This window comes from Montipora foliosa, chromosome 10 (genome assembly GCF_036669935.1).
Source record: "Montipora foliosa isolate CH-2021 chromosome 10, ASM3666993v2, whole genome shotgun sequence".
Classification (NCBI taxonomy): Eukaryota; Metazoa; Cnidaria; class Anthozoa; order Scleractinia; family Acroporidae; genus Montipora; species Montipora foliosa.
The window spans coordinates 7,438,448-7,455,754 of record NC_090878.1 but is presented as its reverse complement, the minus strand read 5'-3'; the positions used below and the strand labels follow the sequence as shown (position 1 = coordinate 7,455,754).

The 17,307-nt window shown below is 39.6% G+C and overlaps 1 protein-coding gene across 2 annotated transcripts in view; it reads right to left on the bottom strand.

Annotated features, from left to right (window-relative positions):
• Positions 1–17,307, bottom strand: part of LOC137973857 (phosphatidylinositol 3-kinase regulatory subunit alpha-like) — a 35,709-nt gene that overhangs the window by 9,709 nt on the left and 8,693 nt on the right. For both annotated transcript variants that reach the window (XM_068820748.1, XM_068820749.1), the window contains exons 7-18: positions 16,309–16,515; positions 15,125–15,301; positions 13,219–13,347; positions 11,870–11,972; positions 10,594–10,689; positions 9,511–9,593; positions 8,047–8,155; positions 6,225–6,320; positions 5,765–5,945; positions 4,572–4,712; positions 3,717–3,835; positions 2,214–2,390 (exon numbers count right to left, since the gene is read on the bottom strand). In XM_068820748.1, the coding sequence (XP_068676849.1) occupies positions 2,214–2,390; positions 3,717–3,835; positions 4,572–4,712; positions 5,765–5,945; positions 6,225–6,320; positions 8,047–8,155; positions 9,511–9,593; positions 10,594–10,689; positions 11,870–11,972; positions 13,219–13,347; positions 15,125–15,301; positions 16,309–16,515 (1,618 nt within the window). The remainder of the gene's footprint in view (positions 1–2,213; positions 2,391–3,716; positions 3,836–4,571; positions 4,713–5,764; positions 5,946–6,224; positions 6,321–8,046; positions 8,156–9,510; positions 9,594–10,593; positions 10,690–11,869; positions 11,973–13,218; positions 13,348–15,124; positions 15,302–16,308; positions 16,516–17,307) is intronic.

The following is a 17,307-nucleotide window of genomic DNA, read 5'->3' as shown; positions in this document are numbered from 1 at the left end:
TAACACCAGAAGTTCGTAGCCCAGAAGTTTCGATCTGCGATGGAATGAGGTCCATCAGTTTATGGTATTATCTAGGTTAAGAAAGGCTACGGCTACATTTTTGCAGGAACAAAACGTAACGGCACTCCGTTCCGCGCATGATTTTGAATTTAGCACGGGGATCCCTCATGCGGCTACTCGTTTACGGGCCAATCAGGAGAGTTGCGGTCATTAGGGGCAATGATTGGCCATTTATTTGGCGGGACCTGTATTCTAAATTTAGTTCAAGAATTCACTAATAATTCATGAGTCTAATACCCTATCAACAAACCGATAAAACTTCACCCGCATGAGTTTTCTATCCTGATAAAACGTTTCTCGTTAGTATTCTTTATATAAAGAATACTAATAAGGCATAGCTTGTTTTTCTTGTATGCTAATATTCTCCTCTTACAATTTGAACCATTGTTCTGAGTCTAAGAGGACACGATTTTTGTGGAATGTTTTTGAAGCCGTTCAAAAAACTCGCAGCACGTGTTTTATCGGGTCTAAAAACACTCGCTTACGCCTCGTGTTTTTAAACCCGATAAAACACTGATCCTGGTTTTTTAAACATTACAAGGCCAAATGAGAAAGATCGACACTTCTGTGCTACAGACTTCTGGTAACACGTTACACTTCCTGTCTGCTCAGCCCCTTGTCTGTACCCCGTCTTATTATTTAGTACACGTAACACGAGAATTTTATTCCATAAAGCTCATATGTAAAATCTATAGGTTTATTTTCACCTGTGAAAAAAGCCTATACAGCCAATCAGAATGGCGAACAGCTGTTTCATGAGTGGAAGTATAACAGATCAACGATAGCGTAAAGGCCTTTCCGAGCCAATCAGAATCGCGCATCTTTTACATTCAAATTGCTTTTCAGATTTGATCTCTTTTTTTAGCGGGGCCTCTCTCGCCTCTCCTTGCCTTTTTTTCTCCTCCTCCTTGCGTTAAGAAAACTATTTATTTCAATAAAAATTCTTGTCTTACGTGTCATAAACAGCTCACTTCATAGAAAGAGCTCTGTACGGCGTTATATTCACTCGTTATTAGGGAGCTTACGAAAGACGACGCCGACGGCAACGACGACGCTACAAAACAATAGGTTTAGTGAGCAAAAACAATGGCTCTGCACGCTCTGCACGTGCGTTTTACGTTTTGGTACATTTCTTTGCCGTCATCTCCTAAATGACGACGTGAAATGACCAAATTCAAGGTTCTGTGGAGGACGTTAGCACATGGCGATGAATTTTCAGTTCTCTCTCTACGCTTCCAACCCACTCATACCAGTTTAATTCCTCGACAGCTACTACACATTTTTAACGCGAAACGACATGAAATAGTTTCGTAGCGATATGAATAACGCGAACTCGTATTTTTAAATGAAGTCCTCGTAGCCGTCGTCGTCCTCGTTTCGTAAGCTCCCTATTTGTATCACAAAGTCGTCGCTCGTTCGGGTTTTCACACCAACGAAATCGTGAATACAACCCTGTACGTTCCACTTTCTATGACGTAAATTATATATACTCAACAAAATATCGCGTTTCTGGTTGGTCAACGACGAATGCATAAATAGGTACTAGAGTGCAAGACGGAAGTTGCTATGGAAACAAAGCGATGGAGCGATTTTGTTGAGAATACAATAAATCAAAAATCGTATGAACTTGCTCGTGATGTTTTGAAAGTTCTCAAATTGCACGAGCCGTAGGCGAGTGCGCCCATAAATCACGAAATGCGATTTCCTGTACTGATAAGATTGCAAACCAGCGTCATTAAGGCCAACAACGCAAGAAATAAATTAGCCTTCGTCCAACGTGTGGCTGTAACACTGAACTCCCTCCCCCGGGTAGACAGTAGGGAACTTAAGCACGCGCGTTTTTGAGACGCGAACGGCAACCGGAAATGACCTGTTTTCCCCTTTAACTTGTCTTCACACAACCACATTTCATTGTCAAGTTTCTTTTGTCCATTAGAGATGATTAGTATAAAAATATGGGAGACGAGAATTGGTCTCTTCCGGTTGCCGTCTGCGTCTCAAAAACGCGCGAGCTTAAGCTCCCTAGTCTTGGAAGGGGAGGGGGAGGGGTACAAGAAGGCTGAAAATAAATGGGATCATCACTCGCGGCAAACAACTCGCGTTAAGATAACCACGTCAAAAGAAGCAAGTTCCAGATGCCAAGCCCTACGTACAGGTAATATTGTTGTTTGCTGCGCTGTAGCTTCATAATTTCCGGTTTCATGTTGTTCATTTGTATATTCAAAGTACGCGTTTCTTCCATCTTGTTAGCAACTTCCCTTTCAAGCGTCATCAAGATGCCGTGGGCTTCTTGCTTCTTGTGCTTAAGCAACTCGAAGTTCTGGCGAAGTCTATAACGACAAATTGAATCACTGCATAAGTTGCAATCGGGTATTGTCAAACCAAAACCAAAATTACACTGCACAAGCTTCAAGCAAATAATTAATTCTACCAATTAGCACTTGGAACCAAGTACACACAAGCGTTGTCAGGCGGAGGAAAATGGTTTGGGTTTGCGTAGTATCAGTGGCGCGAGAATTTTTCAACCCATTACGAAAATCAAAAAGTAAACTACAGCAACGGCAAAATCAGTTTTAATATTAAACTTGAATAGCCACAAGAATACGAACTTGCTGCAGACATTGTTGTCTACATGAGCGTAATTTGATTGAAGGATCAGTAACTGTTTGCTTGTCTAGACGAACTATTCACCTTCGAGGTAGCCAATTGAAATGGGCAAAAAGCACTATTCACTTATGTGGTATGTACTAATTGTTGATGTCAAAATATTATCAACTTTAATAAGAAATAAATTAAGAAAAGATGTTAGGAAAATCCTTCAAATCAGTTTTAATATTAAACTTGAATAGCCACAAGAATACGAACTTGCTGCAGACATTGTTGTCTACATGAGCGTAATTTGATTGAAGGATCAGTAACTGTTTGCTTGTCTAGACGAACTATTCACCTTCACCTTTTGGCGACAACAATCACAAAAACACAAACAGGAAAAGCTCACTAGAATTCTGCTGAAGTGATACAAAAATGAAGTAATTCGGACAAAGTCAACGCTGATCAACTTTATTCACAAAGGTGACAACAACCCATTAAAAACAGAAAAAAATTTCGAGAAGTCAGTCACCGGTCGGATGCTCTAGCCACTGAGGTACTTATCCTGTATGGTCTCACGACTTCTAGGATTATTAAATATGTATGTATTTATTAGAACTCGATATTACGAGGTGGAATTCTGCCTAGGCCTTTGGCAGAATTAAGTATTTCTGTAGTCCATAGCCCCTTTGCATAAATGGCGATATCCTAAGCCTCACATTCATGTGAAAAATCCTTTGTCTAGAAACATAAGTACGAGGCTAAGGATGTACAAAGTATTGCTATTCAAATTTAGGCGCCATACATGCAAAGGGTCTATTTGTCTGTCGCAGGGGCGGGCGCATTACACATCACATAAATGGGGGCTAAGTAATTATTATTTTGTCTTTATGCTAATCATCCTCACTAGCCTCGTTAGCACGAACAAATTCAAAAGAATCTTTGCTCCAAAGTGAGGCTACTCAGGATGATTAGCACAAAGTTGTTTTTGGCCGCCATTTATGAATACGGTCAATATGGCCAGTAAGGATCAAACATGACATTGCATATGTCATGGGAATACTCACATTGATCGATGTTGTGGTGGAGCTTCTTTTTGAGTTTTTTCATGCAGCGTCATCTGCTCATTAATCATTTTTATAATTTCTTTATGAGCATCAAGTTCTTCATGGTAATCCGCGATTTCCTGGATAAAGAGGGGGATCAAGCAAAACTCAAACTGTTTTTGCTATTAAGAATTCTGTTACTTGCCTGCTATTTTGGTGGATGGAAAGTCTACAGCGAACTGTTATGAGGTCTTTGAAGTTTTGCTCAATGATTCGTTTACTTCTGCACCAGTTCGGTTGTCCGTCCGGACACTGTTCGATAATCCTAACCGGCCGAAAATTTAAAAATGGCGTGCGGTCGAAATATAGGTGTCTATATTTCGACTGCGTGTCATTTTTTTACGGAAAAAGCCTGCTTGCAGGGTTACGGGACCGGAGCTTTTGTGGTCGAATGTTTCGAATCTTTCCGGGTTTTAGTTTCTGGGTCTATTCCAAGAGCCATAATTCCTTATGAATCTCAAAAGCAAAGGTATAACTAGTTTTGAAACACAGCCATGCACCTTTTCCCTTTTTTACCTTATTAAGTTACCAAGACTACCGGAAGGTCTTAGGATCGACTTTAGTCGGGTACTCGAATCTTCACCGAGGAGCTCCGAGTCATGACATCTAAAATACATCCGCTTCACTACAAGAACGAGTCACGGCATTACTGTGACGTGGCGTTCAAGCCCGAAAGGGTTCCAGGATTTTTTGAAAAACGAGCAGCTGGGAAGACCTTTGAAGACCACATCATTGTTTAAGATCATTGGAATTGTTAGAGAGGCGGCAACAAACAAATACAAATTTCGTAATGAAATAAAAGGAAGGTAAACTGACCTGTTCACACTGGACATAGTTGTTGTGAATTTCTTCGTATTCGTCCGATTTCTGCATGTACACCTTGTGAACTGCTTCAAGTCTTTCTAAATAGATGAGTTCCTGGCCCTCGCCATAGTTACCTCCTACTTCATCGTCCTCCTAAAAACAATCAGTAGTTTTTAAATAAAGCAACGGAAGTCTCGTACACAGCTCAGACAAAAGTAATACGAGACCCGGCATCAACACGAGAGATAAAATTTCCAACTTTGTACACATTGTCACGTTTGGCACGTCCGTTTTTCAGCAACCACGAATATCTTTTGAACGAGCTAGAAATTACATTTAAAGGAGTTTTGGTTCAGTTCTTCGTAATAACAGTGCGTCAATTGCTGGTTTTCAATCACGTGATCAACAGCCATGTTTTTCAACGAAAACAAAAGGAATCGTTTGCATAATAATAGAGTTAAATTCCCGGAGGATTTGGTCGGGGCACCAACATGGCCGCCTTTTCTTTGTTTTGGGCACCAACATGGCGGTCGTGACGTCATGTGAAAACCGAGAATATAGTTCGTTTTTTGACAGTTTACAAAGCACCAGACTTCAATGCGGGAAATCGAGGGCTGTGTGAACCCCAGGTGGACCGTATACGAGGGGGGTAAAAAAAGGTTGACAAGATTATAAATGCTCTTTGCGCCGGAGTTCCAGTGTTCAGGTGTTCATATACCGCTCTACTCACTTGTCATAGTTGCTTGGGATAGTCCCTGGTTAAATTCGTCGGCTGCGGTTTTAGATAGCCAGCTGGTCTACCCTTCACTAGTTGGGAATCTATTGTCTACTCCCATCGCTTCCTTCATAAGCCCTAAAACTCTCTTAGGCTGGGAGTCAATGAAGCATAATATGATTTTGACGGTGACACTTGGCCTCACTGACTGGGAGTCACATGGCAATCACATCAGCGAAAAAAAAAAAGATCATCAAATGAAACAATCAGAAATCGTGAACACGTAGGCGGCAGCAACTAGCGTTTAACAACTGCACAACGGCTCGGTACGTGGAAAACCGCGCCCCAACTACTATACTCCTGGGAAGTTCAGAGAGAGGGAGAGAGAGCGAGAGAGAGCCAAGTGTGTTGCGGTTGGGTTTGAAGTTGACATCTCATTTACACAGTCCAATGTAAACGACAGAACAGCTGTGATTCGAAATATACGTACCTGATCATATTTTTGTAAAGGCGTTTCCAATTTCACATCCAATTTAGGATTGTACGATGACAGTGACCTGGTTTTGTAGTGGTTTATAAGGCTGACAACAGACATGAATGTCAGAGGCTCCGAAAATCCATACAAACCATCCTTGTGCAGGATACGAATTAGTTTGTTTAAACCTCCTTTCCTAAAATTTAGAGAATTAAAAATGACTTAGCTTTTTCATGGATTGAAAACATACAAAAAGAAAACTCAGAAAATACAGCACTCGCAATTTCCCAACTCTGGCTTTTCGAGGGTGAAACGTTGTTAAATTTCCATTCCTTCTAAACTAAAGAAGAAAGTATTATAAGATTCCTATGAGACGAAGATATCGCTAGGGCTCACATTGAGGAACCTGCCAGTGCCTCCACAGTTCTCATTTTAAATTTCAATAGAACCCACTAGCTGGATGTCCATGGCTTACCTTAGTGTTAATGTGTACTCCCCAGGGAATCCACGAGAGTCCCGAACGATAAATGTCCCATCCGGTTGATCTTTTAGTCTGTCACTGACTGTCTCTCTGCGTTAGAACAAAGCAAAACGAAGCCTTGGTCCATGTTTCTATTATCGTGTAGTGAATAAGGTCCAAGTTTGAGCCCAGTTACCAGCTGCGATGGGCCATCGTGCGCGTGGATTAATGTCTAAACAAACCGACGTGCTGCCCCGGTGGCTAAGTGAAGCACGCAAATTTGAAAAGATTTGATAACAGTTAACTGTCCACCGGATTAACGTTGTCTAACGTTTCGAGTGTATTCCTTTAGTCATAAAGAATCAAGGTACTTGTGCACTCACATGATGGAGACCAGGCAGGGTAACATAATCAAGAAGGGCTGAGTTATTCCGCAGCCAGGTTTCACTAATTGTGATAATATCCATCGGAAGCTGCGAGACGAGGACTTGAAACCCGTTGAAGGAAGAGACCATACTCTGGGTATTAAAATGCACTACACTAAGGTCCCTAAATGACTAATTGAATGTTTCAGTTGCCGAATTGAATGTTTGAATTGACTAACTAAACGTTTGAATTGACCAATTGTATGTTTGAATTGACAAATTGAATAAACAAAAGAACAAAGCGAACACAACCAATACTTAACCAACAAGGCCTAATCAGAAAAACAATGGTTCTTTTGTCTTCCGCCATTTTGGTCCGGTATATGAAAGTCTATCCAAGGTTTGGGTTTAAGAACAACAAGTCTGAATTTTGGCGGGGATGGATACCTATAAATGTTGGCCTAGCTCCTGCAATCAGTCAGAACACATCCCAGCAACAAGATAGTAATCGAAAGATTATAGTTCAGCTTCTCGGTTAGGCAAGTGCACTCTAAATGCTCGTGTCACCATCAAGAAACACATAACTTTTAAGTTAGTCAGAAAGTCCAAAATTATTTGGTAACGGACGATAATGACCATTGATAGTTCATAGGTATAACAATCCGTTTTCAAAGAACAGCAAGAATTTTGATTCTCCTCGTGTATAGCGCGCCTTTCGATAAAATGATAAGAGCTTCACCTTCGGCTTCTATGCCATATTAAAGTCATGGCTCAAAAACTCTTCGCGGATAATCAAAACAGCAAAAATCAAAGAAACCAAGTGGTTATAGTGCTAGATTTGAATGCGCAGAATCAACCTCACAAGAGACCCTGGGAACGAGATTGGCGCTGATCTTTCGGTTTCATACAAAAGGCTCACAACCATCTGGACTAACCTTAACTCTTTTGGGATCTTGAATTCAACTCCACAGCACGCTTTCTAAACAGCCGCCGGGTTTCGTAACGTTGCTTAGTGGACGTTCCCTTAAAATGTGCTTCCCTTGCACAGTCCTCAACTTAAAGGTTCGTTACTTTCCGATAGGCTAGTTTCGAATTGTTCACCAATAAAAGAACAGAGTCGAGGTTCAGGGAAATCATTAGCATTTTGTGTTGTTCAAAACAAAGGAAAATGCAAATAGTTCTCCTGAAACTCGACTCTCAGAAGTTTCATTACAAGCCGATTACCGGCGGTATACCGCCATCTGTTTGTCAGAAATTTGTCTCTCACCGCCGGCTACTCTGCCTTGTTTCACACTCAAACCCTTGTAAAAGATAAGATTGACCGCCGCATACATTGATTACCTCAGTCATCTACTGCAAAAGTTATTGAAACCCCTAACTCTGTTCTCTTGTTGCCGCACAATTCGAAACTAGCCTATTCAAGTATATATCTACCATGCCTCATCAATTATGCACATAAGGGAATAACTTACTTATTTATCTGTCCCCAATACCAGGGACAATCTTCCAGCTTCTCCATGTGTTCAACGGGTGTTTCTACCACGATATCAGACTGCCTCTGCTTCCTTGACCTTGGGGGTACTGCCAGGCAAAAATTTTTCAGATGGTAGAACAAGAACATTCAGGGATTGACCCAAGACCCTTTGTTCTTTAAAGTGCACCTTAACTCAAATATTCTTCGTCTTCTACATTAATCTCCCCACCAAAAGCAAACATAGTTTACCATTCTTACCCCAAAATTTCGCTTTTTATCTGCCGGGAAAGAAGCGCAAAGTTAAAAAAACCAAACTAGCAGTAATTTGGACCCACGGCCATGATGTTTGAGGCTTGGGTCTATTCTCGATTTTACGTCACAAACTGCTTTGCAATGCAAAATTTCTTTGAAAACAGGAATGCAAAGCGGTTTGTGACGTAATATTGAGACTAGACCCATGCCTCTCACATCACGGTCGTGGGTCCAAATTACTGCCAGTTTTGCCAAGTTTATGAAGAGGGTAGTTTCTAAAGAAAATGTGGTGCTACGTCGGTGGGGAAGTAGTATACAAAAATTTGGTTTATCAACGGAGTTGATAATGTTAATTGGCCACCGTACAGAGATTCTAAAAGCTGACGTTTCGAGCGTTAGCCCTTTGTCTCGGTGGTCTCCTAAGGATTCGCTCTGACGACGGGCTAACGCTCGAAACGTCAGCTTTTAGAATCTCTGTACGGGTGGCCAATCTACATTATCAACTCTGCTGATAACCAAATTTTTGTTTGCCAAGTTTACGTGGTTTGCACGACACAGAAATAGCAAAAATCTGGCTAACACTGGTGGAATGCGTTTGCTTTGGATGGGGAGATTTATATTTAGGTGGACTTTAACTTAAAGTGCTACAATGAAAAAAAAAATCAATCCTTTCGCTTTCCTTGCTGGTTTAAACGACTTACTGTCACCAATTCGACTTAGTGATCACCAAGGTGGACTTTGAGCGGTTTTAAATTGAGTGTCGTAAAACAAATTCTAAAGTAATTACTTCGACCAATCACAGCAGGTGCAAACAGGACAATTTTTTAACCAATCCAAATTCGTAGCAATGGCGTGTAACTTGCTCAAAGCGCGGTTATGGTTTTACTTTTCATTGGTTGATAAACTTTAAATCAATCACTAAGTACAGCAATTGCAATCACGTAATTATTTTCGACAATCATTTGAAAACTCTAGTACGTTGACATAAACCCAGCCGGCATTCTTATTCTTCAAGCCTTAAAAATTTTTGAGGAAGTAGTCACTTTTGATGAGAGTGATTCGAACAAGGGATTATCACCACATAAAAATCCTTTTTGCTTTTCACGCGAGCATCAAAGAAAAATAATTCAATCTCTAGCTATAATAGTACGAAAAATCTTTCCATTTGACATTATGCTGCTTAGATACAGCCAATGTCACAATGTATTACCTGGAGGTCTTTTTGTCCAATCTCCGTTAAGCATAAGATGCTCTATAATATTAACTGCTAGTTCATGGTTTGAAACCAGCTTCCTGTTTGAAAAATAAAACACATCAGCAAAATCTTCAAATGTTCAAAACCAAATTAAACTCTTCAACTGTTAAAAGGGGTTAAGTTTCTACAGAAACTAAGTTGCTGCGTCGGTGGGAAAGAGAAACACAGAAATGGGTCTATCACTGTGAAAAATGAAAAATGTTGCCAGTCAGGTGTTAAGCAAACACACTTTCAAAATCCGTAGAAAAAAGGAAGTGATTTTTTTTTATCACAAGGGCACTTTAAGGTGGTCAATTTATCAACCCAGTTAATAAACCCATTTCTGCATTCATCTGGTTGATATTTTTAGGTGTGTCCTTCCATCCAAGTCATTTAGTTTTACGGTTGTTCTAACAACGGCTGGAATCTCATTGCTTCTCCCCGGATTTGGACAATAAACCAAAGGATCGCAACTTATATTCATTAACAGAAAACACTACTTACAAAGAGTAAGAAGTGGATTTCCTGGTGCTGTTGTCTAATCCACAGTAAACATGCACTAGCAATAGCGGTAGCCCTGGCTACAAGGCGAAGCTAATAAACTACCGGTAAACACTTTGGAGTAATTCCTTATTTCCTACCAAGTAACATGATAAGGAATCTTTTCCATTTCTAATTGAGTAAGAAAATTATTAAGTCGTTTTCAAAGGAAGCACAATGACAAAAACTATTCACTTAGCTGAAGTGAATTCAGATAACGATAAAGATAATAAATTTCCTATTTACATATTTAAAATGCCCTCTACAAGTAATCGATCTATGGGTGAGACCGGACATCAGCATATATACAGGCGCTGCTGGCAGCCTTTTGCTTTGGATGTGATAAGGCCGAAAGTTGCGACCCAAAAAGATTATGTCATTCCCACCAACTGCATTATTTCTTTTAAATCTCACACCATCATTGTTTTTTACCATTACCTTTCGTTATGACCACACACTCACTTTTGAACTGATTCAGCTGAAGTAGTAAACATGCTGAACTAGAGGTTTGAAACTTACATGGCATACCGCCGATTTGGCCTCAGCAACAGAGGTGCAAACAAAGCTGCTACTTTATGAGCAGACATATCATTCCAGTCAACATTCCTGCAGACCCTAAAAAAAAAAAATTAGGACTTCAACGGGGTTTGAACCTGTGATGTCGCGATACCAGTGCATCGCTCTAACCAACTGAGCTATGAAGCCACTGACGTTGGGAGCTGGTCATTTGTGGGTTCTAATTTTCCCGTGAGGAATGAATCAATGAACGAAATGATATATGAAATGAATCATGTACTGAAGTGCTGATATGAAATCAAGTAAAGCTATAAACGTTATGGACGCAATTTTAGTAATTATGTATTGAAGCCTGATCATAGCTTTACTTGATATCCACAGTTCAGTATATGATTCGTTCATTAATATGAGTACTTCTCAGACTAAAATTGTCTTAGGTCCAAAATGACCAAAATGTGGCATTTCTTGACACAAGCAATGTGGTCTGTAAACAAATTTCACTGTATTTTCCAAATAACACAACTGATGAGGTCTTTCCACATTTCCCAAATTCAAATTTGTTTATAACACTTTAAGAGACTTGACCAAAATTTCACGAGGCAGTATCAACAGAATTCTTTCCCAGTTATTGAAACAGGTAAAAGGTACACCCAAGAGGTACCAAATTATGGGTTTAATTAGACAAAATTAAAAATTAGTTCGTTGTCGAATGTCTCCTGTCATAATTTTTCGGCTCTATACCCTAAAAGGTACCGCTAAAGCTCCAGCTATGGACCTTTTGAGGCTAAACACCCTAAGAGGTACCAAAACCGCTTTTCTAACCCCTAAAGGGTGTGACAAGCACCCCTGTCCTTTTTACATGGGAGTCCCCTCCCCCCAGGGAAACTGTAACTTCCTACAGAGGGTATTTGCAGTAGGATGCACCATGGCTGCTCAAAAAGTCATTCCAACTCCTACTGGACATTATACAGCTCAGCTTAGTGGACCACTCACCATCAGCTGGCTATAATACAGTTAGAATCTCTATTGAACAGAGGATAACGAGCTAGTCTGTGTCTTTAATACAGTGTAAGTCAACTAAGGAGTTACACTGGGGAATGACCAGAACATGATCTACAGCTGAAAGTGCGGGTACTCCACCAGATTTATGTTGTAAACCTAGCTCCTTTCCTACAAGGCTACCCTGCACTACATCCAAACAACAGAATCCCAACCAAGTGTCGTGATTTAACAATAATGTTATTCTTTTCACATGTACAGTGCATGCAGGTATGCTTACTTGTAAAGATGCTCTAAGAGGTACGTAAGGAGAGACTTGTTTTCCGCTGGTAAGCTTTCAACTAATTCTGGGATGTTTTCACTAATGGAACCTTTACTTGCACCTTAAAAAAAAAAGAACAAGAAGCATGAGTTTACAAACATATCACACAAAGCTATTTAGAGTGAGTTTCAATTGAGTGTCGTAAAACCAAAACCAAAGTAATTACATTGGCCAATCAAAAAGGACTGAGACAATCCGGCAAACCAATCAAAACTCGAAGGAATAGGCCATTTCCGAGTTCATATCTTCCTCCTCTTCAAAGCGAGTCTAAGTGCAAAGTTTTTCTTATGAAAATTAGTTTCCATTCATATGTAAAGTAGAACTAATTAACACCACAAAAACTTCGCACTTAGACTTGCTTTGAAGAGGAGGCAGACGTGAACTCGGAAATGGGCTATTACACGTAGCCAACACAAAGCACGGGAATATGTGCACGCGTGAGCCACGATTGGTTTTGGTTTCACTTCTGGTTGGTTGAAAAAATGGCGCGAGAACTTTGAACCAATCACTGAGTGAAGTAATCATAAACCAAAGTAATTATCTAATTACTTTCGACACTCAATTGAAAAACGCTCTAATTAAGTTGTTGTAAACAATTTATCATAGTCTTGTGTGTTGAAAATTTTCCATACATGGAAAGTTTTCCAGTGAGGTGCATGAACTACTTGGTTATTTAGTTTCATCTTTTGTCAAGGAATTTTCTGAATGACCAACAAGGACACTAATTGATTAAGGGCGCGTTTGATTGACCGTATTCCAGAATAGGAATACATGGAATATAAGTTAGAAATCCTTCGTTTTTACGGAGATTCACATTAAAATTGTCAAACACCTGCTAAAATGCTATTTTAAACATATTTTTATTATCCTTGCTGCTTCGAAACGTGCCAATGATACCGTTTTAATCATCACTCCACGTATTCTTATTCCGGAATGGGGTCAATCGAACACGCCCTAAAAAGCCATGTTATTCCCTGCCACAGCACAATTCCCCCCTTCTATTTTCAGATCTAACACAGACCACTGTCAAAGAAAGACAACACTTTCCAGAAAACCCCCTAACAAGGGACACCATGGGCAACAACCCCTCCTGAGGTGAACCTCCACAGCTTCTCACTCTCTGTAGTGCCACGTTTAGACTTTACTCTGTCTAATGCCAGACAATTTCACTCATCAATGGGGGCCCCTCTGGGGGCCCCTATGGGGGCAAGAGGGTTACAACTTCCCATGAAAAACCAGTCACCAAAATATCAATAAAAATATGTTTGATTTCCAGTCAAAAGAAGTCAATCAGCATTTTGTCTCACCTATAAAAGAAGGATATTTTTGCTCGGTAAACACACAAGTAGGAAGCTCATTTAAATACATCTTTAGAACTGCAGAGGCACAGTGAGGATTTTTCCATTCCTCATCATCCATGTTTACACCCTTGGCATCTACAAGTTGTGAAACAAAAAAAAATTAAACTCTTTACACTGTACTGTTCACAAAACATACTTTAGACAACTTTCAAGTGGTACACCTTAAGTACCAAGTCTCAGCAAAGGCTGAGATACTAATGCTATCATTAATAACACTGATTTTTAATTAACCATGAGTACACGTTTAGAGTAACTGAAACACAAGAGAGCCAAGAATATCCTCTGCTCTGCAGCCTTGCTCAGAAGACATCTGATTCAGTTTCCTACTAACAGTGGCCTTGGAACTTTCTACACCTAATAGCAAGATGGTTGTTTATTTTTAGTTACATTCTCCCAAGATAACAAGGGTTTATGAGAGTTATTCAAGAAATGGGTTTGACAAGGCAGCACAGAATAAATGGAACTGGAAATGCTTAGTAAAGGAAGTGAAGACCTATTTATACAAAAATTATTGGCATTTAAATCTTAAAGTGGTACTACGACCAAAAAAAAATTTCGTTTTTCCTTTGGATTTCAAAACTATGTTAACTGAACACTAACTCACCCAAGTTTTAAGTTCTGATTTTAAAAAGACACCTGTTTATTTTAGATGGAATTTTCTTATTTATTGATCCGCCATTACTAACTTTAAAATCTTAAGAGAGCTGGGTCGAGGAGAAAATGACGTCACACACGCACTAGTTTAAGAATGCAATGCGTGTGTACGTGGCCTAATTAATATGCAGCACGGGAGTTTCAGGCTTTCAGACCTTTCAACCCGTGTTTTGCATATATAATAAACTGCGTTTACACTCTGAAATTTTAAGCTAGTGAGTAAATGATGTCATTTTCTCTAGATCCAACCCTCTGAGGTCCAATCGGCCAGTTTTGAACATGAGTAATGGCGGACCATGAAATCCAAAACTTACACTCAAAATAAACAGCCTTTGGATAAAACTCAAAGCTCAAAATTATGCCAGTTAGGTGTTAAGCGAACACGTTTTCAAAATCTGAAGAAAAAAAGGAAATGATTTTTTGATAATAGTACCACTTTAAAGCCAGGTACAGACAGTAACAATGCAAATGAGAATAAGCATGCTAAGAATTCCCCCTGGAAGGAGGAAAGTATAGCACTAACTTGATATTTTACAAAGCGAGGAGGAGTTGAAGTGGGAACAACCAAAGACAAATGAGCAAGAAGAGAAGGGTGAGAAGTGACAGGTCAGTGAGTGGTCAGACAAGGCAGGAGCCACAAGCATCAGCATCCTAATCACTCAATCAGCCATTACACACGTATCAACAGTTTTGGGGTTTCCAGTTCATGCGTGAGGCACCCTGGGATGGGAGGTGAGCATCACAGCAGCAAAACAATGTGAACACATTGTGTGAAGAATCGAAGCGAGGGAGAAAGTTTTCGAAAATTTTTCGAATTTTGTGAAGAGAACGACCCAAAAAAAAGCTGTTTTGAGGTAAGGCATTCTAATTTGATTACTCTGCCTTTGTAACAGCAAGCACATTGTAAAAAAGTATTTTTCTTTTTCTCCGGGGAACAATGAGCACTCGACCTATGGGAGAACTTTCTTATGAAGAAATTCAGACATAGAAAAAAACATTTTGCCATAAACGAAACTTAAAAGTTACTGGTTCGAAGGCTGAGCTTGTTGCTCACTGAAGTAGAGATTAACAATAACACTGGGCCTGGACACTATTTTAACACTTGCACACACTTTTATATTTTAATACCTGCACTTCCACATTTGCATTTGTTGCTGCAGTAATAAGCATTAAAATAATTTTATTAATTACATCTTACTTTGGTTTAAGGCAGTTCTGAGGGAATTCTTTTCACTTCCTGCTGGAATAATGCCATGGATATTAAGCAAATTTAAGCCTGCTTTCTCTATTGCTTGGACACATTTCATCACTATGGTTGGTGCTGGTTGGTTGGAAGGTATAAACTGAGCTCCCAGTTCAGCTCCAAATATTGGTACTGTTGAAACCAATAAAAAAAAAGGAAGACATTAAGAATTACAGGATAGACTAAATTACAGGATAATAATAATCAGGGTTTGAGCCAGCTTTATTGTCTCAGGAGACAATCTGTCCCTCTGTGGCCCTTGCAAAGGGACAAATCGGCAACAGCAGGGGACAGAAAAGTTGTACTTTTAAAATTTGTGCAGCCCTTGTCGCCCCCAAAAGGGTTTTCTTTTTCACCAGCCGGAGCGTCGCACCGGTATCGCAAGGTCACAGGTTCAAACCCCGTTGAAGTCCTGAATTCTTCAGGCTTCTCTACGCAATTGCAAAAATTGCGTTCATAACTGTGAGGATCATAGCTTCACTTGAGTGATATTTAAGGGTATCTTTAAAACCTGTTTTGTTTCTTAAAAGAAACAATGACTTACAAATACATTAACATGTAATGATACACTTTTCAAATAACGTTTTCTGACAGAATACAGGGTACACTATAAAAATTATGCTAAGACCAATAACATGTCACACCAAAGAGCAACTTAGTCATCTATTTCATTCATTAATCATGCCAGTGTTTCTCTGTGGTTTAGAGGGGTGTAGCATATCAACAAAAATACTTGGATGGGATCAACAGATTCTTAAGGAGGGATTTCAATTTTGGGTATACAGCAAGGAAGTCGATCATATCTGAATTGATAATGAAAAAAAATTAGGTACAGTTGTTTGAGCAAAATATGCAACACTGATTATGTCTTGCATGATCTGCTACCACCAAAGAAAACATGCGTACTTCGCAAACATGACCACCTTACATTTTATCAAGTGTTAATACTGATTGTTTTGAGAAATGTTTTATTAACAGATGTTTATTGATCAAGATTATGATTGTTATTATACATATCAATTTTAGTTTTAACCCCTTATTTCTGTAAGTAATTCACATTTGTTGAATTTCTATGAATAGTGACCTATTATTTTTGCCATCCCACAAAGTAAAATTTTCATTACTTTAATGATTATTACCTTCTGTATCACTCAGTCTTCTTTTTCTGCGGCTCACCCTTGGGCATGATACAACATTGTCAAAACTGCACATCCTGTGACATTGAAATCCACACTCGGTGCACTGCACACCCTGCCGGTACAACCCCCACAAGCATTTTCCACACTTATCGCACCACTGCAGTGTGACATAGTTCTGTTCTTTAAAAAAGTGACCACCCTGTGATCCTAGAGACAAAATGTAAGGACAGTACAGTATGAAGTTTAATTAATTAAACAAACTGGGAACAAGGACCAACCCTTTCACACCCAAGAGCGACAATTGTTGATTTTACTCTGTCTTACGCCAGACAATTTCAATCATCAATGGCAGCCCCCTTGGGAGTGAAAGGATAAACAAAGAGAGCAAAATTTTGCCCATTTCCAAGTGGCTGTTTGCTTCTATTTCAAAGGGAGCCTTGATACAAAACCAGGGCATTTTCTTGCAAATCAAACTATTTTTCATTAATTTTGACTGGTGTCACACCAAGATTTGCTTTGAAACAAAGGTACACAGCAATTATGAAATGGACTATTTCCATTGCTCTCAAAACATACTCAACAAAGCTATTTAGGCAAGGCAAAATTAATCTCAAACCAATTCACCTTATTCCAAAATGGCCGCTATTTAGATATTCTTTTGTTTTCATTCAAATTAGACCTTGATGCCTCGTTCAAGGCAAAATACTCTTTTGAATTTTCAGCTCAAGAATGAGGAGTCAAGGGCTAATTTGAATAAAAACAAAAGAATATTTAAATGACGGCCATTTTGGAATAAGGTCTATGGTGCCAAAAGCCTACATGTACTTCTGCATGTCTTGGGGAAGAGCCTCTCCAAGTCAGCACTTTTCCATCCTTTGCACATCATTTCCTCCCTAATGCTGTGAATCATTGCAAACCCACCTCCCCCTGTCCCAAGGCAGGCCATTATTTTATCAGGTACAGTGTAAGTCTTAACCATCTAGACCACACTCTAGTGAG